The sequence below is a fragment of the Onychostruthus taczanowskii genome, unplaced genomic scaffold, assembly GCF_017590055.1.
Source record: "Onychostruthus taczanowskii isolate IOZ18803 unplaced genomic scaffold, ASM1759005v1 scaffold35, whole genome shotgun sequence".
NCBI classification, from domain to species: Eukaryota; Metazoa; Chordata; class Aves; order Passeriformes; family Passeridae; genus Onychostruthus; species Onychostruthus taczanowskii.
Window position 1 is genome coordinate 7,864,959 of NW_024500905.1, and position 24,938 is coordinate 7,889,896.

The 24,938-nt window shown below is 40.8% G+C and overlaps 1 protein-coding gene across 1 annotated transcript in view; it reads right to left on the reverse strand.

The window, feature by feature from the left end:
• Nucleotides 1-24,662, reverse strand: part of ANO6 (anoctamin 6) — a 67,674-nt gene extending 43,012 nt beyond the window's left edge. The window contains exons 1-2 of the mRNA XM_041411223.1: nt 24,576-24,662; nt 22,913-23,219 (exon numbers count right to left, since the gene is read on the reverse strand). Coding sequence (XP_041267157.1) covers nt 22,913-23,219; nt 24,576-24,662 — 394 coding nt within the window. The remainder of the gene's footprint in view (nt 1-22,912; nt 23,220-24,575) is intronic.
• Between the last annotated feature and the right edge of the window lie 276 nt (nt 24,663-24,938).

Genomic DNA, 24,938 nt, shown 5'->3' on the forward strand with positions numbered 1-24,938 from the left:
CATCAGAGATTTTTTAGTACAGATTAATTAAATATCCTGGAACAACTTAGGCCATGTTGAATCTGGTGTCACCTTTACGAGGTTGGCCAAGAGGAGTTTTTGAGGCCATTCCCCACACCCAGCATCCTCTGACTGTAAGTCTGGTCCTAGGGTTCTCATAGCTATGTCTAAGGGTTGCTGTGCTGAGATTTTATATTAAAATAATAGTTCTTCTTACTCATATCTTCTTCAGAAATGTTATCACTCCTGTTAATATTTGAGTTACAGCACATCAAGGCTAGATGTTTGTGTTCTATCACCCAGCCAATTAAAGCAAAGGAAGTGCAAAGGAACAAAGAAATCTACTGGCTTTGTGCCAGCATACTCTGATTTTAATTGACAGATACATCAAATTCTGTCTTCAAGCAATCCAACAACATATGCTTTTGTCAGAACACTTAACCTAGTTTATTTCTATTGTGGTCATAGTTCTGAGTGTCTGCTCAGTGATACCAGTTGGTCTTTGATGTAGTCCTCTCAAAAGATGCTGTTGTAAAAATTTTAAGTACTGAAAATGTGCAAACTACATTACAAGAACATCTTGGTGGTATTTGAGCTGCTGCCTGGAGATTGTTCTTCAGTGTAGGACACTGAAGTGAGCTGTCAACACCTCACACCTTCCCTCAAATATGCCTATGCAGAAGTACTAAGTAGTCCATGTAAATCCCACACTACTTTTTTATAACCTTTGTGTATCCCATTCTTTTGGCCAGGCCATGGGAGATGAATCCTGCTGTTTATTCTACCAGTGATATTTTTAATGAATATTCTCTACAGCTTTGCTTTCTCACAGGTGAGCCAGAATTTCTGACCGGATTGAATAAAGACTCAGGAAATTCCTTGACAGCCAACACAAAATTTCCAGTCTTTTCATTAGTTAATTGGTATTGACAGTGGATGGTTTTGTAAGTTCAGTGATTTCTCACTGCATAATTCAAATTTAAAGGCTTTAATGAACATTTCTACTAGCAATCTCTACCTATTGCTACAGGTGAGAGGCTATGGCCTACTGACAGACATAGAAGCTGTTCTTTCTTTGTAAGAACTATAAAGAAGAACTAAATATAAAGAATTAAACCTTTCCTTGGGGTCTGAATAGCAAAATAATGGAAGCTGTCCAAAGCATATGCAGTAGGGATGAAAGGTTTTTTGCACCTGTAAATTAAAGAGGACTGAGAATGAAAAAAAAAAAAAAAATCAGTATTCAGAAGTAAAAAAAGATGCTTTCCAAAAAATTTAATGACAAGAAAACCACAAATGTTGGATAAGCTGATGTTTGAAAAGACCACTGTGCTTGGCTTTGTAACAAGGACATTGTCAAACAGGCCTGAAGATGCCAATCTTTTTGTGACAAAGAAATTCTTTGTATTTGCAATCATCGATTTCCTCTCAAATTAAAACAGTCAGAGATGAAAAATATCTGCAGCACTCTTTTGGCTTGTAAATAACTTGCATTAACTCAAATTAGTAGGCACCAAATTATGCTGAGAAATCAAGAAGATTTTAGAGCACTAAACTCATAGTACCTGGTACCTAACAAGCCAGTGAGACGTTGTTAAGGACAAGATCTCAGCCCTAGCACTGAACATGGTACCTCATGAGCAACCAAAAATGCAAAGCCAGGAAGTGACATCTGGAATCCCCAGGCTTTGCTATGGAGATCACATCACCTCACTTCCCACAGAGTTTTGTGAGAGTGCTGACAGAATTTTTAAACAGTCTAAGTCCCAGATCCTCTTCTTAGAGAGAGAAAGATAAGTTAATAGAACACTGCACTCTCCTCAGTACAAACCTGATGTGCTCCAGAACATCTGCTCAGCCCCTCCGTGGAACTTGCCTGCAGCATGGAGTTCCTGCTCCCCAGAGAGGGAAGTTTACAGTATGGTTACAGAAAGTGAGACGTTGCAAAGGCAGACCGCAGTGCTGGGCACAGCAACTGGTGTGCAGTGCCTGGCTGCATGCACAGAGCAGCAGTGGGAAGCAGGGCAGGAACGGGCAGCAGGCTGAAGGAGAACTGAGTAGATGACATTTCAAACCCCCATTCAAGCTTCCTCACAGCCCTGTCCTCATACAGCCGTGCCTGAGGCAACAACATTCACTGCATGCAGAAATGTGTGACCATTATGTACGCAATTAGACACGCTCAGGTAATTCAGGCCTCAAATAGACTGCAAAGAAAATTAGCATAATAACAAAATGCATCACCGACTGGAAAATATCAGGAAATATTTACATGTAATTTTTATTTGAATTGACACATTTCCTGATACATTTGGCAGCACTGTCAACACACTAGAAAAGAAAAAAAAAAGGTGATTAGTAAAGTCTATGTGTTCTAATGAATATCAAATTAAAAGTTCATATCATGTTTGCCACAGTGAGGCTCAAAGAACTGGGTGGAGTCAGATTGTTCCCATCTACTGGGATAAACAAGAAGATCCAGATGCTGATTTTTCCTGACTAGTGGTTCTCTGGGCTGTGATATTTTCACCATGCACATATGAGAGCAGACATTATAAAAGTATCAATGGTTTCACTCCATTCCACCAAATACTATTGGCTTGCATTTAGTAGCACTCATTCTGCTAAGTTCTGTGATTAGACTGTGTTTAAATTAGTTTTATTTCCTACCTGTAGACCTCGTTGAAGAATGATTTGATGATTTCTTAGCAGGAAATTATTCAACAACAAATCAAAAATCATGCTACTAAACCCCACATTCTTCACATTCAGAAAAACTATGTATTTGAAGAGAAATTGAATTATTTTTATATCAAACTACGCTTTACAACATATCACTTACAGTTAATAAGAGATCTACACAGCTGCTTTCCGTGTGAAAGTCTTGTTCACTTAGGGTCACCCGCAGTCTTACACCACGTGAGAAACATGGTGACAATTAGTAATGTTAAAATGTAGTAATGCCAAAATGGCTTTCCAGCTGTCAATAAATTACATATTTTGTGCACTCACATAGAGCAGATCTGCAGGTATCATCAACCCAAAAACCTAATCTATGCCACATAATAAGGAAAACATTGATTTTCATTTCAGAAGCCCAAGGAAACCTAATAATAAAGCTATAGATGATGCTGGAGCACAAAGGAAGTGAAATTGCTGTCTTGGAAGACGATTCTTTCTTGTTTGAAAGACTATTCTTTCCATTAAGTTATCTTCTTTTTCAGCTGTGCAAACAAAGGATGGGAACATGTGGAATGACTTTAAAAAATAAATGCTCTTTCATGGCTAACCCTAAACAGGAAAACATTCAGCTGGCTATATAATAGAGGGCATTGCAAGTCTGAGTCACTGTAGTTCACCAAAAATAATAAAGTAAATAGCAGGCAGTTATAAAATCAAGAGATTTGACTTTGTGGAAATGATTCTGCTGATAGCAGTACCTAAATATTTAAGAGACACTGAATAGAAATGTTTAAGGGGCTCAGTAATTGTAAAACAGTTCTTAGGTGTTCAGAACACAAAGATGGCCAATTGCCCAAAACCTGTGGCAAAAATCCTAAAATATTTCAGTGAGACCTGGACTAGCCCCAGCCTCAGTTTCAAAAACAAAACACTGGGCTAATGATGTTTTAGTTACAATTCTGTGATTTCAGAGTAATCTGCTGAAAAGCCAATGTTGGCTCCTGTTTCTCACTGCTGCAGTGCAAGCCAGAACCAGCCTGGCTTCATCCAGCATCCACAGCTGACTGTAAATCACTGCAGAAACTCAGTTGCTAATTAGAATATTCCAAATGTTTTTTCTCAAGCTAAACAGTTTACCCACGTTCAGCTGAAATGGCTGTCAGAAAGAATTATTTTGGCTCTCGTCTGTCAGTAGGCAATTTAAAGATAAAAACCCATTGGTTTTAGAATGTATTAACACGTCTACCTGCTATAATTTTAGACAATATTTGATAGGCTTTTCAGTTGTATACTGATTGTATGCATGGCAAACACATGGCTCACTTTGTCAAAGTACAAAGTAATGGAATAAAGTGATTAAGTCAGTAGGCATCAGACTGACATACTTTTTGGGCATTAATCTCTAGTTGGACTATGGGCTTGAATAATTTTCTCTTCTCCACACATATCTTTTTATAATCTAGTAAATAACGTAAATGTATTAAAATGATGCAACAAACAAGCCCTCTTAAATTTTTCAATTAAGGGCTGCTTTCTTTTAATTATATATGGAATCAGGGAGAAAACTACTGTAATGCTGACTGCCAAATGAGCCTGTTTCATGATTGATTCTGTCACACTACTATAAACTGAGGCATACTTACATGCATATGCATTTCATTTCTTTCATTTTTAAAAATAATGAGAACATTATAATTCCTGCTGTCAAAAATGTAAGTTCTTAGTTTCTACAGTCAAGAAAAAGAATGACCTTAGTCACATTAAGAACATAAGACATAAGGGATCAGGTGGGTCACTGAATTCAGCACCAGCTTACAGACAACTTTGACTTTTAGCTCTGTAAGAAAGTTCTGAAAGAAAAAATTTCTTTACTTGGTATAATCTGTTTTAGTCTGAAAAGGGATCAAGAATTTTTTCCTGTTGCAGAAAATAAAATCCAGGTTGCAAAGGGTGAGATAGACAAATTTTAAGAACCCAAATGGCATCAGGACAGATTTGAAGAACACAGTAGGCATTTAAAGTTACAGATAAATTCTTGCTGATGTATTCCAAAATGCCCAAGCAGATTGAGAGTTTTTAAGCCAAATTGTATCAACTATAGCATATGGCCCTTAGTGACCAGAATGAATAAATCAATTTCATTAATCGATACATCAATTATAGTTAATGTTTGCCTTGCCTAATAAATTATTTTAAACGCAAAATGTTTCATAAATGCACTTTTGAAAAAAGTATACAGAATCTTTAAGTCAACTAATAAACAAGTTTTTCTCTATGGTATATTAACTCTACTTACCAAAAAGATGCATCTATATGCAAGTTTAGAGTAAATAGGAATTGTCCAGTAGATTAGAAAGAAATTAATCAACAACAAATGGAAAATCAAAGGTGCGCATTGAGCTATATACTTGCTGAAATTAATGTGTGTCTATGAAATTAAAGAAGAGATGTAGGCCTCTAAAGCAGGATTTGGGAGTAATCAAAACATTCAGTTCCAGAAGTGTAAACTGAAATCATGATTTTGCAACTGCTGGCTAACAGGAATTTCCTGCCCTACTGTCAGGAGCTGTGGGTAATTCCCTGGGGGTTGCCAGGGTTCAGACTGGGTACAGCCCCAGTGGTGCCCTCAGAAATATCATTATGCAGTAGAACAAGAGGGGTTTACTGTCGTAGCTAGTTTACCAATAAACAAGAAAAACTTTTTTCTCTCAGAGAGCCTTTAAAATAAAAATTCAGGTTGCTACATATTACAATCTGTGAGTGAAATCAGTAACTGCAATCATTCCTCTTTGGTTAATATGGCTCTAATGGAAGAAACTGGCTTTCAGGGTTCTTCTGAAAAAGAAATTTAAAGAGAAATGTGGCAAACAAGCAGATCAATAAGACTTCAAACTCAAACTCATGAACATTGAAATAGTTCTGGTTCAAGACTGTTTGTCATTGCAGACTCTCATTTTAAAGACACAAAGGAAAGGACTGGATCCTGAGTTTTCTGTTTCAGAAATTGTTGTAACCACAAAAAAGGTAAAAGGTACAGAGTAATACCACTTGATCTATCACAGGAGATGCTAGCAGATTTTAAAGCAAAGGAAATAATTTTTCAGTATAAAACCCAAGCTTTTTTCTTCAGAACCCTACCTTCTTTTGTATGCAAGATGGGGCTACAATGACGATGACTCCAGGTTTGGCTAAGTAAAATTTGTCTGTCTAGAGCTTTAAGTAATTTTTGTAAAAGACAGATAGTATATAGGGCTGTTGGAAGATTGAAAGGAAGAAAGATTATCTCTTAGTCAAAGAATTTGCATATAGCCTTAGAGAAGGGGCCTGTGTCCCTGTTTCAGGATGTAATACACGTGGCACTGAGCAAGCTGCTCAAACAAGGTTTGGCCCAGCTTTGTCAGCACAGTTTTCAAGCCAATTGCCCAGGGTGCTATGGCCAGGGAGCTCAGCACTTCTACAGCACAGCTGGGCATTTGTCTCTGAGAGAGGCCACTTACAACAGCATGGAGTGACAAGACAGAACAAGGGGGAATGGCTTCCTGAAAGAGAGTGCTTAGATCACATTCTAGAAAAAATCCTTACTGAGAAGGTGGTGAAGCACTGGAACAGGTTCCCCAGGGGAGCTGTGGATGTCCCATCCCTGGTTGTGTCTGAGACCAAGATGAATGGAGCTCTGAGTGACCTGGTCCAGTGGAAGATGTCCCTGCCCATGGCAGAGCGGTTGGAACAAGATGATCTTTAAGGTTCCTTCCAACCCAAACTGTTCTATGATGATTCTATGATGAAGTGTGGTATGGTATGTGTAATAGCAAAATTGGAAAATGCTCTCGTTTCTGAAAAATGTGTCCCAAAGCTTTTGTCATTGGTGAGCATTTTTTAGACAACTTTGTAAGAAAAGCAGTGAGTTTATCAACTATAAACACAGAATGGGATTAAGATCTGACTGTACAAAAGTGATTGAAAATGAATTATTTTCTTGTGGCCCTACAGAAGATGCATTTCTGCCATTGCAATTGCACAGGACCCCTGCCAGTGCAATCTGGATCTCTCTGTTCAGCATCTTGTGCTTGCACAATCCATTCAGATGTGCTTCACCTTCCCCACATCTTAGTAGTCACTTCAGCATCCTACATTCCTGTGAAAAGGGCCTGGGTTCCTAAAACTCCATGACTCCCTAAAAACAGGAGTTAGGCTACCTGACACATTCCTCTTGGATATAGTGTTCAGGTGTGGCAAAAGCACCATAGACACACAGAGGATGAAAGGAATGAAAATGTTCTGTGCAATCCTTGGATAATTTGAGTTAAACAAGACATGGAGCCAAGCTGTTTATGAGAAAGATAAAAAGAAATCTGCAATTACTACCAGTTTACTAAATGAGACAGTGGACTTAAGAGGTAAAAAAGAAGGTTTGTGTACATAAACACTGTAACTTGCATTTAAACAAATGGCAGGCAAATGGAAGTTGTCTGGGCAATACTAATGCTGACACTGCCTAACTTCTAAGTGCTTGACTTCATAGCCTTAATGTTAACATTTTTCAGTCATAATATATTATTAGCTGCAACCAATTAGGGATACGATGGCTCCTGCTGGTAACTGGTAAAATTTGCATTTAAATATGGAAAAAGATTACTACTGGCTATACTGTATTATTTAATTATACAGTCAGTTTAGAAATGAAATTATATCCGAAGCATTTGAGTGATTCCCTTGAGCAGAAATGATGTAATAATTATTACTGCAATTGGCATTAGGAAACTTTGCTGAAAGTCTAGAATTTCACCTAATCAGGCAATTTGATTAGTGGTCCATATGCAGCAGCACTCTGTGCTGGTTCAGAGCAATCTCAAAATGCACTACAAGAAAAGTAATCATAGTCACTATAGACACTTTTTCTCATGGATCAAATGTATTAAGTTTCAAAAGTCTGTTCAGAATAATGCAATTAAATGCAATTAAATGTGTAAATTCAGTACCATGATGGAAAAAAACACAACCAACCAGTGTGGTTGTTTTAGCTTATTACAATCACTACAAATAAAAATTCTGGTTTCTGATGAAAATTCAACTTGTGAGGCCCAGTAACTACAGCTGGTAAGGTCTGACAGCTTCATGCCAGACAGAAGACCACATACCACAGACTCTGTGGCTTTGAAGACACAGAGGTTTCTAAGTTCCTTTCTGGGAAAAGAGGCATTAACAAGAAGAATGCATGTGTGCACACAGCTTTCTAATAAGAGTAGTGTGGGCAGTCTGATGGAAAATAAGATGCCTCTGCCTGGCATTGAAAAGTCCACTCTTCAACTAAAAATAAAAAATAAATGCATATGAAAATACCAGCTCAACAAATTTATACACAAATACATTCAGAAAACACGAAGGCAATAAAAGCAAGCTCTAGAGACAGCACAAAAGTTTTTCCCTGGATTTTGAAAACACGGAAATATGAGGATGTAAGATCCCAACAGCCATTACAGTCCTCTAACAAGACAAGGATGGAAAAAACAAAGTCGATTTCTCTGGAGAGAGAATGGCATGCTGAAGGTCCTGGTCATTTTGGTCACTGGTTAAGACCCCCCACGTTCAGGTGACTGAATGGACAGATCAACCACTGCACAATTACCAGACCAAGCATTGAGCTTAGGCAGGGTTGACAATTAGCTTTCTAAGGTAATGCCACCATCAAGCCATGCCTTTGGCTGCAATCAGCCTCTTGTTGGGATGGCTGGTCTGTCCTCTGGTTTGTAACTGGTGGCTTGTCCTTTCTGTCAGATGAGGAGTGGAACACACTACTGCCTTGTGGTCATTCAGCTGCAGGCTTAGCTCTAGTTCCTGGCCTTTGTCCTTGGGCAGAATGCCTGCTCCCAGACCCCAGCTCTATGTCACAGCAGAGTCACTGGCCTACATCTTCCCTTCTGTGCAGTTCTTACTGCTCCTTTCCACCAGCCAGTGAACACTCAGGCTAGTTCACTAGTTTTACACAAGGTCAGTGGTCACCCAGCCCAGCCTCCTGGCCCAAGAGAATCCAGTGGTGCTTTGGGTCCAAACCACCATTCAGTGCTCCAAAGTGCAATATGAGGGCACAGAGGCAGGGAAGCTCCCAGCATATAGAATCAGACAGAAGTAGTACATTTTTTTTTTTTTAGATCATATTAAATGCTTTTGAGCCTGTAGCTGCTTCCTGTAAATCTTGGCTCTGGGATGAGTGAGGAGCAGCAGGTTTTTAATCACCCGTCCATGAAGTGGCACATTAGAAATATTCTCAGATATATTATACAGTACTACAAGCTCTGAGGCAGATGCCAAAGATACTTGAGAAAATGTAAGAGCAGTGCTGACCATGGGACAGTGAGAGCTTTTTGACTGCTTGATGTGCAAAAATGTTGATGAAGTATCAGGTATCTAGCTTAAGATTTGTGCTTACAAGCAACTGATATAGAAGGATTATTCCCGGGGTGGAGTCATAGTTCAGATTTCGGTATGGTCACCAACCACCATTGTGAACAAGCCTTTCAGAGTAGGAACAGCAGGACAGCTTTAGACCCAGCAGAGTAAGCACATGATAGTCTGGCATAAAGTGCCATTTCTAGATTTCTCTAGCAATTGCTGCTCCTTCATAGAAGATTAGCCATCCTAGATTGAGTAAATTCTCTCTAAGAGCTTATCAGTAAATAATACTCATGAATTTAAAAATACAAGTCTCCTTTTGCTTGGCACAGAGAATAAAAATATGTGTATTTTGATAGTGTATCTCAGGAGGCAGCTAACAGAGCTCAGGACTATACTGTAATGATCCTGATGAAAAATGACTAGCATTGAATCTTAGATACCATACAGCTATAACAAAACCAAGCAGCAAGAATAATAAGGAGGAAAAAGCCAAATCCTTCCTTTTCTCCTATCTCACCTACACCGCTGTGTAATTCCATGAAATCTTAAAAAAAGCCCGCAGAAGAGGAAATGCACGCTTTGTTTTGGAAAGCAGGGAAAGACATTTTACTTTGGTGTCTGGAAAGAATCCTGCTAAACTGTTTTACGTGTCATGAACATACCAGGTGGCAGTAACACAGGAACAACCACAGGGTTTGTTCATTTTGTACAACACTACAGATCTCCATGAGAGTACAACCAGTGCTGAGAGACCCAGTGAGCCCTCTCCACAAACTCATTTCCACTGAGATTCTAATCCATTTCTTCAAAACTGTGGAAGAGAGAAAATGTAAAAAATCAGTTTTCCTATGAAATAAAACCAAATCCCGACCAGCAGCCTCTAGAGAGTTGTTTTTCATTTAAGCAGAGTTTAGAATGCTTACGCATCTCATTACTACATTAGGGAAAATGCAAGTGATGGGCTGTTAGGAGGTTAGTCATTATCCCTTGATATCAATATGCTGAGATTTGTTCTGTTTTTGAAGAGGAGACCAGAGTGGCTTTACTGCAGATTCCATTTTTTGTGTCAAAGGTAAGAAAAATGGCCTTTTAAAATGTGTGAATCCAGCTCCTAGACAGTAAGACTGGAAGGTACTAGTAATCCAGTGGTCCCAGCAAGGCCATCCAGTCTGATCCCTGAACCAGAGGATTTGACCTCCAGATTTTAATTCAGTTTTAGTATCAGCAAACTGGAGAAATACAGAAACATGAAATCATGGAATGACTACTCTATCCCTGCTTGCTCCAGGCTGGCACTTCAGCTGTGCAGTTTGGACCTGAAGAGCATCCTATGCCACTTGTGAGTGACATTTCTCTTCTGCATGAGCCAGATCTGTTCATATGGACTCAAACCTGGCATTCTGAATGCCAATAGAATGACTGGTCCTAAAGGTGGCACAAGAAAACAGCAAAGAAGATAATGATGATATGGAAAAGAACAGAATGCAAACAGGATGTCTCTAATATTTTTGCATGCAAGGTGTTCCTAAGGATCTTTCTGATGAGCCAAATGGTTAATGGCTTTGGTTGGTGAGATATACTCAGTGAGAGATGCAGAAGCTCTTCTGATGGACACATTTGATCTTAGAGCACAGGATAAACATCTATCCCCAATGCATTTAATTAAACTCTCCTCCATTCTGAAGAAACAAATTAAAATAAAGCAACCAAATCACAAATGATAAATGGACTATTATTATTATTTATGCTTTCATAATGAAAAATTTTGGAAAATAAACAACTGAAAAAATCCCCACACTGAAAAACACCTACTGAACAGCTACTCCCAGGCTCAGGGGACTAAGACTGCAACATCTACACACTTAGATAACTTCATAGACACTGCTGGATCCACTTATCTCAAAATAATAATTTTCATGTTTATGTTCTCATGTTTGGCTTGTAATCCTTCCCTACATGGACTGGAACATGGAAAGGAGCAGCAGCCTGCTACCTCAGGAGTTTACGCTGTTGTGTGAGAACTACAGGAGCAGGCTGTACTGCTGATATTTTAAGTAGAAAGGATGAAACCAAGAAGCAGAACAAGCTGTTTACTATTTCTGTGTGAACACTCTCCCTCCCCTGCCTAGGTCTCATGCATGCCCAGAACCTGACAGGTACATACCCTGAAGGCTGACTCTCTGTAGGACTGTGACAGTAAACTTTGGAGAGGACTGCAGAGTTTGGCCTCTGGTCAAAAGTCTGATAAACTTCTTTTATCCTTCCTCCAGTGTTGAGGGTCCCCAAGGACCTTATCGGATTGGAAGGTGTTTTCTTCATTGTTTAAAATAATGTGATTTATTTTTGTTTGTTTGGTTTTTTATCCCAGATCAACTAAAACAAAACAACTGTCCTGAAGCAGGAAATATAAAGAAGACAAGCTACTTCTGCTTTTGTCATGAGACAAATTTGCCAAGATCTACCTCAACCATACTGTCAAAATTACTACCCCTTTACAGAGGGAACTAGCATACCCCATAACACCTTCCATGTGTTTTACCGGAGGGCAGCCCTCACCCAGCAGTTGCCCCAACCTCCAAACATAGTTTTTTTAGCAGCCAAGCTGATCCCTTGGTGTTCCTCACCAATGCCAAATCTCCAGGAAGAAGCTATGGAGCCTTTTTGTTGGGAGCTGACAAGATTAACACAATTGTAATTGCAGATGGCTTTTTGGTCAGCCTTCAATGCCTATGGATCAATGAACTATCTAATTAGAAATCTTGAGATAGATTTATAAAATTACACCCACTGCTATTAAATTTACATGTCTCAAAGGAGATATATTTGAATTTCTGTAACGAGATTCTCAGCATGTTTGCTTTAAAGTATTTCCCACACTCAGATGTTAGACAGTGTGTTTACAGCAGGGTCCCAAAAAGCTACTTTAAATTACTTTAAAAACAGTGAAAATGTTAAGTCAAAACCTAGATGTACTTTTTAACTTGTGTGTAGGTGCAAAGACTCTGCCTGCAAGCATTCTCGGTGTTGGACCCAGAGTTTAGAAACAAACTGTACTTTTGTTTCATAATCAAGAAATACTTTGTAGTTTTAGCAATTAAAGGACTCCTCAGATTTTACTGCGGTGACCAGTGAGAGGACCCAAAGGAATGGCCTGAAGTTGTGCCAGGGGATGTTTAGGCTGGATATTAGACAAAGGTTCTTCATCCAGAGGGTGGTTGGGCACTGGAACAGTTTCTGCAGGGAAGTGGTCAAGCACCAAGGCTGGCAGGATCCATTTTAACCATGCTCTCAGGCACATGGTGAGATTCTGGGGGCTGTCCTGCGTGGGGCTAAGAGCTGGACTCAATAATCCTTGTGGACCCTTTCCAAATCAGCTTATTCTGTGATTCTGTGATAGATGAACTTTGTTTTTCTTGTAAACTCCAATAAACTTACAAAAACAGCTGGAGCTCTCCTTGGCTTGACTGCATTGCCCTTGAAGCTTTCTCTCTCCTCACTTGGTTATCAGCAAGGGACAAGTTAAAAAATACATTCAAGCACTGACTCTTCTATTCTTCAGTTAATTTTTTAAAAAATTTATTACATGTTCAAGTCTTACCAAATATTGTAGGAGCTATTGCTGGGTTGTGTCTTAAGTACTACCATCACTTTATGGATTAAATTGTGCTTTAGTGAGAAATTCCTTCTTGTATTTTATAGACAGCAGAATGATTAAATGAATTTAATTATTTTTCCTAGAATCAATTTGCATGTATGGAGATGATGAAATATTTAATAGAGATATTCCCTCCATTAGGGACTAATTCTGCTTTTTCAACATTGTTTACAAAAATGATGCTGTTCCCACTCTAGTCAAAGGGACTGCTCACAAGGGTAAAGTGTGCCTTGCTTGACCTCATCCTTATTCATTAATGCCTGTAAAAACTCTATTACACTACTTCCAAAAAAAAAAAAAACACAGAAAAAGAACACCAATAATCTTACTAATATTGCACACAAACTAATAAAACTCTCTGGCACTGCTAGAGCCCTCTGGATTATCATCTCAGCCTTCTTATTATCTCTAACTACAGTACCAAACCTACAGCAGTGGAAATTTTTTTGCAAATAACTAAGAGTATAAAGATAGAATTTTTTTTTTCCTGCTGGATAAATTACCAATGAACACATTTCAATTCTTACTATATATTAAAAAATACATGAAAATGTCACAGATTAATTATTTCAACTCACTGCACCCATAGTTATATTATTTTAGTCCCTTCTTCAGTTTATTTTCCTGATGAACTCAACTGGAAGAATCTTAGTGCCACTGCTTAATGAGTTCCTGACCAGATAAATAATCATAGAATCACAGAATGGCTTGGGTTGGCAGGAACCTTAAAGATCACCTAGTTCCCACCCCCCCTGCCATGGACAGGGCCACATTCCACTGGACAGGTTGCTCAAAGTTCCATCCAGCCTGGCCCTGTACACTCCCAGGCATATGGCATTCACAGCTCCTCTGGGAAACTTGTCCCAGTGCCTCACCGCCCACAGTAAACAATTGCTTCTCAATAGCTGACTGGCCAGCCCTCCCCTTGTGAATACTGTCAAGAGTTCTTCCTCTTTCACTTTTAATTTCTTTCTTTCTTATTCTGTACCCAGAACTCAACATGTTTTGCCTTCATTTCCATTTCCTTACTCTTTTCATTACTTCAACACTTCTTATTTTATGAGAACCTTCAGGGAAGACCCTGGTTGTGCTACATGAGTCTCTCCACTGATCTAAGCTCAAATCTGGTGCTTTTCTCAGGCTTTCTTGAATGACAGTAAGAGACCACAGCTTCTCCACAGGCTGCTTGGTCATGGCTCTTAACTCCTCCACTCTGTTAGCACACCCTTGGATTACTAATATCAGTTGCCAGCATCTTTAGCAGGGTTGCTACACCACCAATATTTTACAACCACTTCTCATACTTTCCAACCTGATCTGCAACCCAGATGACATTTTTTAGTTAATATTCCTCCCACAAAGGAAGGAAAGAATCCACAATATTTCACCCACTGAAAAGTCACTAATCTCATCCCCTTCTCCTGACACAAGTCCTTTAGTATCACCACACCACAGGAGGTGCAGGGTATCTCAACACAAGCACTTCTTGCTTGTGAAGATTCCTTAACTGACTCTAATTTCCCAAACTAGTAGAGGAACAGTCAGGGGTCTCTACTGCAATTGTGGAAAAAGAACCAAGAGCTTTCAGGCTGAAGAGAAGGCTCTGGGGAAACCTCATTTTGTCATTTTAGGACAAACTGGGGGCCTATAAGCAACATGGGGACAGGTTTTTTAGCAGGGCCTTTAGAGACAGGACAAGGGGTGATGGTTTTAGGCTAAAAGAGGGTAGACTCAGTCTATTTATAAGGAACAAGTTTTTAACAATGAGGTTGGTGACACACTGGAACAGGTTGCCCAGAGGTGGTTAATGTCCCATCCCTGGAAACATTAAAGGCCAGACTGGATGGGGCCCTGAGCAACCAGATCGAGTTGAAGATGGGGCTCATGGCAGCAGGGCTGGACTAGATGAGATTTAAAGGTCCTCCCAACCCAAACCATTCTGTGGTTCTATGATCTATCTCCACCCATGCTGGGAGCCTGCAGGACAGACACACACCATGGGAACTGAAGTTTTCCAGCATTTAGCCTGCTGCACCAGCTGGTCTCAAACAGCACCGAACACAAGAGGTAGTAGCTGTTTCCTACAGCAGAACACTGCTGCTCAGCTCATGCTGATGACTGTAATGTAAGCAGTCTCCTATGCAAATATTTAATGTCCCCTAATAAATCATATCTAAAAAATGCTGGAGAACCTGACTAACCAGATTAATGGGGCCAGATGAATTCCATCTACAAAAAAAAAAAAAACCAAAAAAACAAAAGGAAGTGAAACACTAAAAGCAAAGAAAAATCTGCTGTTGGTGGCAGTTCTTACAAAGCTTTAATTTTCAGTTGTGTCAAAATGATGATGATGAATAGTGGTTTAGTTGGAAATTATTTTAATTGTATTTAATGTAAAAACTAAATTGAAGTGCCTTTACACAACATTCTGAAACTAAGCTGCTGTTTCCACCACATGAGTCACAAAAACAATTAAAAGAATGTTTAAGGTCCAGCAGACTTGTAACTACGCTTCTTAAAGTTCAGTTTGCAGTTGAGTATATTTTATTAATTTTTCAATTTGAATCTGGCACTCATTAAGGATGCCTCAGGAGCTCACTTCTCAAGTCCCTGCAGGGAACCATACCTATATATCTACTGCTGTTATCAAATATTGAGAATGGGGTAGGTAAGAAGAGAGTAATTCCATTGAATTAAGCAAAAAAATATTTCAGATGTCTGTATATTCCCTTGGGATACAATCAAGACACTTCTTCTGTCACAGAGCCTTCAGAGAGATGTGGGATGCCTGAGTAAATTGTGAGGGGTGGAAAAGACAATAGATCTATGCTTAGATACTTGCATTCTTAGACTGACTACCACAAACAAACTATTGTTTGGTGGCAGTGCTCATGACTGCCAGTTTTCACCTACCACAGACAGCAGCAATAAGAAGATAAAGTGTGCAGTGTCCTTCTCTGCAGCTTTGCATTCCTACCCCACTGGCACTGAGACTCCCCAGTGGAACATAAGGCCAGAATACCGAGGAGACTTGGGCTGCTGCTGTGCATGGGAATACTTTTTGCATCCAAACCAGTTTGTGCTGCTTCACGTGTTTGTGACATTACAGCCTCCAGTTTTCACTTCAGCTTCCAGATCCATCAGACCGGAACCAGAACACCAGACAGCAGCAATGTCCGAGCGGTCTCTCCTCACAGCCAATGCAGCAGATGAGCTCACTCCCTTCAGAGGCAAGACTGTTCCACCTGCACTCACACTAAGACTGAGTTTGGAGCAGAAAACCCTAAAAACTGCAAGTGATATTAGGCCCATTGAATATTTGGCCCCTAATAAATATCTTTTTAATTTCATATTAAAATATATATATCAAGTATCAGTTTAATAATATGTATTTTGTACAGCAATATTTCAGACTGTTAGAAAGGACCATGCCAAAGACATTCACTACAGCACTACTGACAGTCCATTAAAAATAATCTGATTTTTTCTATTCATCAGGATACAGAGCTCAGCACTTGCATAGTAATTCTCCCCTCACCTTTGTTTCCTCAATAGAAGAACAGCACACAAAACAACCCATGGCACCTTCTTCAGAGCTGTCCTCCTTGACATTCACCCTCTGTTAAATAAATTATCTTGTTAAACACGCAACTGCAGCAGTTCCATATGCTTAAGGCCTGAAGCACCTTTTGTAAAGGTTTTCTCATGTCAAGCAATCAATATTTAGTTTTATTATTTGTGCATTACATAAAAAGCATAGCAATCAGTGACCCCTTTTCCTGGCTACACCTGTTAATCCCAAACTTAGGCTAATGTTACTTTATTTGACTCTTTTAAGTCAAGACTATTTAATTTATGCCATGTAAAACAAAAGCAATCTTGTGTTTGGTTCTTTTTTTTTTTTTAATCACAGCAGAAAACATCCACTTTAATATCAGATTCCCCTTGCGGTTTGCCACATGTCTAGTGGCAAACTATATCTTAAGCGCACAGCATGCCACCCACCCATGACTTCCAAAGAACTGGCAGGTATGAGGAAATAGTATGATAAGGTGATTTTAATGATAACTGTATTGAATGGCGTAAATTGTAACAACTTTATGGACAACAGAAAGCTGGGAGGAGTGGCTGACACCCCAGAGGTCTGTGCAGCCCTGCAGAAGGACCTTAAAGGTTGGAGAGATGGGCAGAGAGGAACTGAAATTCATCAGAGGCAAATGCAGGGTCCTGTACCTGGGGAAAAATAACCCTCTGCATGAGGACAGCTTTGGGGTCCACCTGCTGGGAAGCAGCTCTGTGGAGAAGGACATGGGGATCCTGGTGGAAAACAAGCTGTCCATGAGCCAGCAGTGCCCTTGTGGCCAGAAGGCCAATGGAATCCTGGGCTGCATTAGGAAGGGCACTGCCAGCAGATCCAGGGAGGTGATCCTGCCCCTCCACTCAGCCCTGCTGAGGCACATCTGGAGTGCTGTGCCCAGTTCTGGGCTCCTCAGTGCAAGAGAGACGTGGAGCTCCTGGAGTGGGTCCCACAGAGGGTGACAAAGGTGATCAGGGGAAAGGAACATCTCTCTTATGAGGAAAGGCTGAGGGAGCTGTGCCTGTTCAGTCTCGAGAAGAGATGGGGATCTCATCAGTGTCTATCAGGATCTGAAGAGAGGCTGTCAAGAGGATGTTTGCAGGCTCTTCTCGATGGTTCCAAGCAATAGGACAAGAGGCAACAGGAAGAAACTGGTGCATGGGGAGTTCCACCTGAATGTGATGAAGAACTTTACAGTGCAGGTGATCAAGCTCTGGAACAGATTGTTCAGAGAGGTTGGGGAGTCTCCCTCACTGGAGATATTCAAGAACCATCTGGACACAATCCTGTGCAATGCATTCTAGGATGACCCTGCTTGAGCAGGGAGGTTGGATCAATGACCCATCTTTGTGGTCCTTTCCGATCTTACCCATTCTGTGATTCTAAGAATCTCCCAGGCATATAGTAACAGATCTCATTAGTAATTCTTCTCTAATTACTCTTGAAGGGTCCTTTTGTGTGGAAACACAACATCTGTTATGGCATGTGTACATCTCCCCTTCCAAGTAACTGGAAGGGGAGATGTACACATCTCTTCAAATTCAACTCCTCTATCTGCATTTCCATATTCAGCATAAAGCACAAATCAGCTGATATTAGGACAGGTTTTTGCGAGGTTTTCACTGCATTACTTTTAGTAACTGTAACATTATAGAACTGCTGGAGTTCTGTACAATGTAACAAAACTCTGGCTTTTTTCTACATACTGAATTTAATGAGTTTTCTTTTTTACAAATGGTAATGCTTGAAAAGTCATTTTAAAAAATCTTAAGTTCTTGAGCATAACAGTGTATTTTTCCATTTAAAGGAAATTGTGGCTTGTGCAAATAGAGGAAAAACTTCAGGGAATGACTTGTGATAAATATCCACCATAAAATTTATTATTTAATAACTAGGAAAAGAAACAAAACTATTACTATTAAAGTTGTGCAATTTGCACAAACTAATACACTGGCAGATAAATCCTCCTACAGTTTGTAGACTTACCTGTAAAATGCACTCATATGTTCAGTACAGCTAAATTCAAAATACAGGAATAAAGAAGATTTTCACAGTATGGGAAGTTTTTCATGGACAACTGTGAATTCAGGTATGGTAAACACCCTTTTAAAATAGATTTAAATTGGGTATATGTATGAAGGTTGTATAAGTTTCCTAAATTCCCCCCGATTCTCTGATCTCCTCCAGAACTTATAAATTATAAATGGCTGCAAACTGGTAATTATATTGCAATTAAATATTTATATTCTTACCATTTGGTTTCTAGGAGTTTTGCAGAAAAATTAAAAAGTGAGTGGTATCAGCAGTGTACTTTGAAATGGAACCACACTTGGTGACAAGGTTGGTGTCATTGTGTGGCTTCAATTGTATACTCATCTGTGGCCTGGATTCTGCAAAGGTGAAGTGGCAGAATTTCAAGAGAGAAAAACACCAAAGTATGATGAGACAACAAAAAAAAAAAAAAAAAAAAAAAAAAGTAGGTCAACCATAAGTGTAACAGATACAAGAGGAAGGACATGAAGGCATGAAAAGTGGTTTAGATGTTGATCAGTGCAACACACCAGTGTTTCTTGGACCTGTGCAAGTCCCAGCTCACTAGGAAGTTTCTTGCTGCCCCAACAGTAACTCCAATAGTAATTTAATAAAATAACTGAGACCACGTGTCTACAGTCCTGCTTGTTTCTGCAGGAACGTACACGCACGAGATGTACACGCACAAGAACAGAATGCAGGGAGCAGAAATTCCTGATTCTCAGCTCATCAGCCAGTTTATTGCCATCTTCAGGAGAATGGAGAACTGCAATGCCCCAATCATTTTTAAGTTGATTGCAAGTATGAGAAGCAAATGAGAAGAAAACCAGGTGTGAAAAGACACCACTGGGGCAGCTTTACTCACTCCTACTATAGGTAGACTGAAAAGGAAGAAAGTGTCCATTCAGAAACAGAACTACTTTTTAAAAGAATCTGCTTATAAAGACTTGCATGTTAAAAAAATTATTAGATCTGGCTCCATTGAAATTTTCCAAAGGTGGGCATTATACTTAATAAATTGCAGGACAAAGCCATACTTCTGAGAAAAAGAATTTAAATGTTCAGGTTTTCCACTGCCTTTAGAAGACTTCTGTAGACAATTGCCCATTTCACAGAATCATGAAGGCAAAATGGAATAATTTGGAGGACACTGTGGGTATGGCATATGTTCATATTGGAGTACATCATATGATATCAATAATATTTGTAGGGTCATACAAGAAACATCATCTTACTGGAGCTATTGAAAAGGAAAAAATAAAAGCTCTGGGCAGGCAGCATGACTAAATGCAGTATATGCCATGAGGAAACAAGCAGAGAGGATAACAGTGAGCAAAAGCAAGGAGGTGAAGAATAGCTATACCTACTCTACACCATGTGGGTTACAACATCACCCCTCAGGGCAGGGTTCCAGTAGTACAGTGGGCTGAACAAAACTGGTTGTCTTAGGCTGTGACTCCACAATTAATGTTGCTCGAATAAACCAGTACTTTTGTACGTTTTTACTGTAGTTGCTAAAAATGTGTCCTGAAATGTGGCATGAAAGCCTTCTTAGAAAGAAGAGCTGGAATTCTCCCTGAATCCTCATCAGCACATTATGTGAGAAGAAAAAGGCTGGCATATGAACATCCTCCTCTTGGTCATCTATAAAGCACGGTCTGGTCATTATTGCAGCAGTGTCAAAAGTTGACAAGATGTAGACTCGAGGCTCAAGAAGCAAATAGGATATATATTTGAGTAAAACCAAGACCACAAAGTGTAAGCAAGTTGCTAACACATCCTTATGAAGACCGAAGTGTTTCTTGTCAGATGGGTAGTCAGGATGGATGCCTCTGGATATTGTCTGCACAAGTTAATTTTTCTGGAAACTATATTCAAATATTCTGTAAATCCCCAAACACAAGTAAACCATTTTGGATATTGTGTGAGGCTTGCACCAGGGAATAAATAAATAAAGGGGAAAAAATGCCACTGACGTAAAAATCCTCTTGAAAACAGCCTGAGTCCAAATGAAAAAGTTGCTCATCTTGTTTAAGCATTGGAAAGAAAATGTTTCAACTTGCCAAAAAAGTCTAACCTTAGGACAAGACTTTCTTCCCTAAGCACAAATCTCATCCAAACAATTCATTTCAAATCTCCATACAATAGGCAGAGCAGCTCTGGTACCTCCCTGTGGACTGGGACTTGAGTACAGCTCTTTCTCTGGATGCCTGCCTAGCACTGCTTGCTAGTCATCAGCACGGATAACCAAAACCAACTGTATGCCAAAAAGAGACAGATCGCTCCCTTTATGTGCCATAAACTGACTGAAAACTTCGATATTCCATAACAATGCTTTTCTGATGAGCTATGAACACTTTGGATTAACCTTGAACAGAATTGGAAAGAGTTCAGAAATCCTGATTACTTCCTGAACCAGGGATGGTGTCCTTGGGAAAAACGCAGATGCAAGCGGCAAAATAAAACTGGAGGTAAATGGATGACGAACATATTTGTCAGACTAATAAAATAGTTCTCCTGTAATTATACCTAATATAAAAACCTTAAGACCATTTTTTACACATGCATTTTGCAAGGCAGAGTAGCAGATGTGACAAAGCCAGGTGCTGTGTAACAGGCTCTGCGTAACAACTCATGAAATCATCACTGCACAATTTTTAGGCAATTTTGCCACATAGCATGAGTTGCTCCAAACTGTTGTATACAGTATATGAAACTCATGATTTGCTGGCTCTGAGAGCTGAACTATCCCCAAATTGGATAAAGAGTTGAGTAGGAAAAAATTCAGTTGTCCTCTGGGGTGAAGAATGGAAAAGACAGCTGTTGATTAATACACTGCAGTGCTGATCCACCCTGTAAATTCAGGGAGTGGAGTCAAACAATACCTTTGCTGCACTTCATATGGAAAACTGGATTTGTCTTTGGACTGTTACTGTAAGTCAAGGGATACTCCCATCTGAAACAAAGGCTAATAATGTTGGAGGAAAGACATTCCCTGATTTCCACAGACATTGGGTGAGGCTCAAACTTAGGCACTTTTTGGAGTGAGCTAACTGAACAAATGTGGCAGGCTGTATTTACCATTATTAAGGATTAATATTTGGAGGCAATGAAAAAGAGAAAGTTAATGTCACTAAAATTTTTTACAAATGCAGAAATTCAGACCAAATATTTAATAATCATCACAAATATGTGCTTTTCAGCAAAAAATATTCACAGCCTTTTGAAAAATAATGAGCAGAAACTCTTTTTATTTGTTAAAATTTATATGTACAGATTCAGCTTCTACTTGCTTGTCTAACTTGACTTTTGCCTGCATTCCTTATTTGTTAGATTTATTTTAACAAGTTAACTAGAAATAAAAGGCTTTAGAATATCTTGGCTACTGCAGCTGAAAAACAGCTTCTGAACTGAAGTAAATCTGTGTCTTTTCAGTGAAATGAACAGGCCCCTTCAGTCTGAACCAGCTGAGAAACAACCCCTTTTGGGCTGTTTTCTGGAAATACTTTAATAGAATTCATTCCCACAGTAAATACAATGTCATTGTCCTGGGCTACTGGCACTGGAACAAGACTAACATACACTTTGAATTTAAAACTCTCTGTCCATTTTAATGTCTGCTTTTCTGGCAGACACAATATGCCTTTTTCCCCCTAGCAAAATCACTATCTTTCTTTGCTTTGCCAATTTTCCCCTTACATTTTACTTTGTTTTGCTGGGTTTTTTGTTCTGCAGGGAGGGAGTGGTGTCACTGAAGGAGGGCAGGTTTAGATTAGATATTAGGAAAAACTTCTTTACTGTGAGGATGGTGAGGCACTGGAAGAGGCTGCCCAGAGGAGCTGTGGATGCCTCTTCCCTGATTGTGTTTAAGGCCAGCTAGGACAGAGCTATGAGCAACGCGGTCTGCTGGAAGGTGTCCCTGCCTATGGCAGTTGTGCTGGAACTGGGTGATCTTCAAGGTCTCTCCATCCCAAGCCGTTCCGCGATTACCCCTCTCTTTAGCTCGGTGTGAAGCCAAGGCACGCCAGTCAGGCAGCGCGGGGAGAAAAGGGATGCTGCGAGCGCCGGGGCGGCCGGAGGCGATGGCACGTTTGTATTTTCCTAAGGACCAAGGCACCGGGACACGGGCTGTGCCCATGCTGCGAGATCCCCGCCACACCAAAGGTCTCCGGCATCGCGCCCCCTGCAAAGCGCTGCTTCTGCCCCCTCTCACCCGTTTCCCTCAGGTCACAGGGAAAGAAACAGGCAAAGTTTTGGGTGCTTCTCGCCCACTGAGCCGTGCCGATGCTACGGAGGCAGGACCATCGCCACGGCGCTCCATAAGGCAACCACACCTGGCGCACACCCGCCAGCAGGGACAAAGACATCCCGTATTTTCCGCGGAAAAATCCTCAGCAGTTTTAGCGGCAGGAGCGAGCGGCGGTGCGGGCTCCCTTTGTGCCGCCAGGTGCGCTCCCCGCCCGCGGCACGCCCCGCCAGGCGCTCCCCGAGGCTGCGGCCCCGCCGAGCCACAGCCGCCCAGCGATGAGCCCGCTGTCCCGGGGGAACCCTCCCCGCGCCAGCCTCCTACTCACCGATCTCCCCATCATCGTTATCATCATCTTCCTCCTCTTCCTCCTCCTCCTCCCCCTCCAGATCCAGCAGCACATCCTGGTTCTCCACATTCATCTTGCCGAAGTTGCGTTGCCCCGCGCCCGCTCCCCTGCCGCCGGGGAGCGAGCCCGCCCCGAGCCCCGCCAGCCCCGGGGGCGGAGCGGCGGCGGGGGGCGGGCGGCGGGGCGGCCACCGGCACCTTCCCGGCACCTTCCCGGCAGGAGGAGCCGCCCCCGCCCCGCCGGGCACGGCCCTGCTCCGCCGCCAGGCCCCTTCGAAGCCCTGGGTCTTTTAAAAATGTGTCAAAATATGCACCCAAGCATTGAAGGACTCACCACTGCTAAATGCTGCCGGAAATGTGAAGCCTACGGATGCAAAAAGCTCCAAAGCAACAAGTAGAGTTATTTGGAAAGGTAATGGGAATTGAAGAGGGAATGCTCAAGGACTGAATAAAAAGCCCACGTCTAGAGCTCTAGTAATGTATTCGACTCGTTGTTGACTATTTCTGAGGGAAGAGGTTGTCTTCATCTCTATCTTAGCCTTCAGACAAAACCTAGGAGAATTTTGCAACACAGAGAATGCAGAATCGTCACTATGCAGGAATACTGAGGGGGCAGAAGTACTTATAAAAAGGGATTTAAGTGCTCATTGATATACTCATCTACTCACATATGTTGGTTCCAGGAGGAAGTAAAGGGTTCCTAAGACTGCAAGGCATCTGGAGGAGTGCCCAGACAGGAACTGGACTGAGGTGGTATAGTGGGAAGAAATGGAAATAAGACTGTAAAAATGGATTGAAGAAATGGAGGAGCAGTATTTGGGGAAAGGAGAAGATAAGAAGCACAAGATACCATTTGAGGCTTTTTTTTCCTGCAGAAAGCAGTAAAAACCCTATAAGCAATCTGTTTTCACTCTCCAGTCTATTGTTCATACCAAAATGACTCACAGGACTCAGGATGTTTAAAGTATAAACAAGAAACTGGATGAAAAGCCATTTGTCAGATAAGCTTGTCGCTTGTTAATATGGTTATCTGTTGTCAGTCAGCTGTGGTTAGAGTCACAGCAGGGCCTGGTATTACAGCAAGTCTAAGTGCAAGCACTTTCAGCAAAAACTTAGTTCAGAAATTTAATTGCAGAGTTTTGAACCAGCTCTGCTTGGCAAAGACCTTCTCTCATAGTCTGCTTAAAGACAGAAGTGGTCTGCAAAGGCATGTGTGAAACCATCAGAACTGAAGCTACTGCTTTTGCCCTGTTGATAATGCCTCACTGGTATTATTGTTATCTGCACCATCTGACACTGTGCATTTTTCTCACTCAGATTACGAAAGACTCACAGAACTGAACCACAGAAGGAGGGCAATATGATGGGGGGATAATGATGCATAGCAGGATTTATTCTTTAGTGTCCTAAGTTAAAAACCTGGTGTGCTGCCCTGTGACACATCCAATCTGCCTCTGACCATCTAAGAACGTGCCTTACTCACTGCTGTGACTGCTTGTCAGGTTTCACTCTCCCGGAGGTTATGGGGAGAGAGTGAGTTACATTGCTCCCAGCCAGGAGTGTTCACTCCAAGATGACTCATTTGCAGACACATAATGGTTTTGATGTGCCTGGCACACAGATGCAGTAACATTTTTACATACCTGTATTGTGTAATATTCAGCTGCCCCTTCTTCTTGCAGGTCCTCCCCTAAATGTGGTCCTGGCTGGTGAGATCTTGTTTCACACATGATGGGAAGAGGGCAGGTTACAGTCAAGGTACAACTTGGTTTAGGATGGTGACGTGAGATTTGTGCACTTGGATACTCTCCAGGGACATCATTGTTACCTTGGTTACATACGTCCCATTTTCACATTTAATGAATGAAAATATAATCCAATAATAGCAAAGTTTAAAAAAAGAGCACTTCAAAACCAGGCTTTAACAAAGTGTGGGTTTTTTTTTTAACCTGATCCTACTAAAAATACAGGTAGAGGATCTACCTCCTGCTCCCAGCATAAAGATT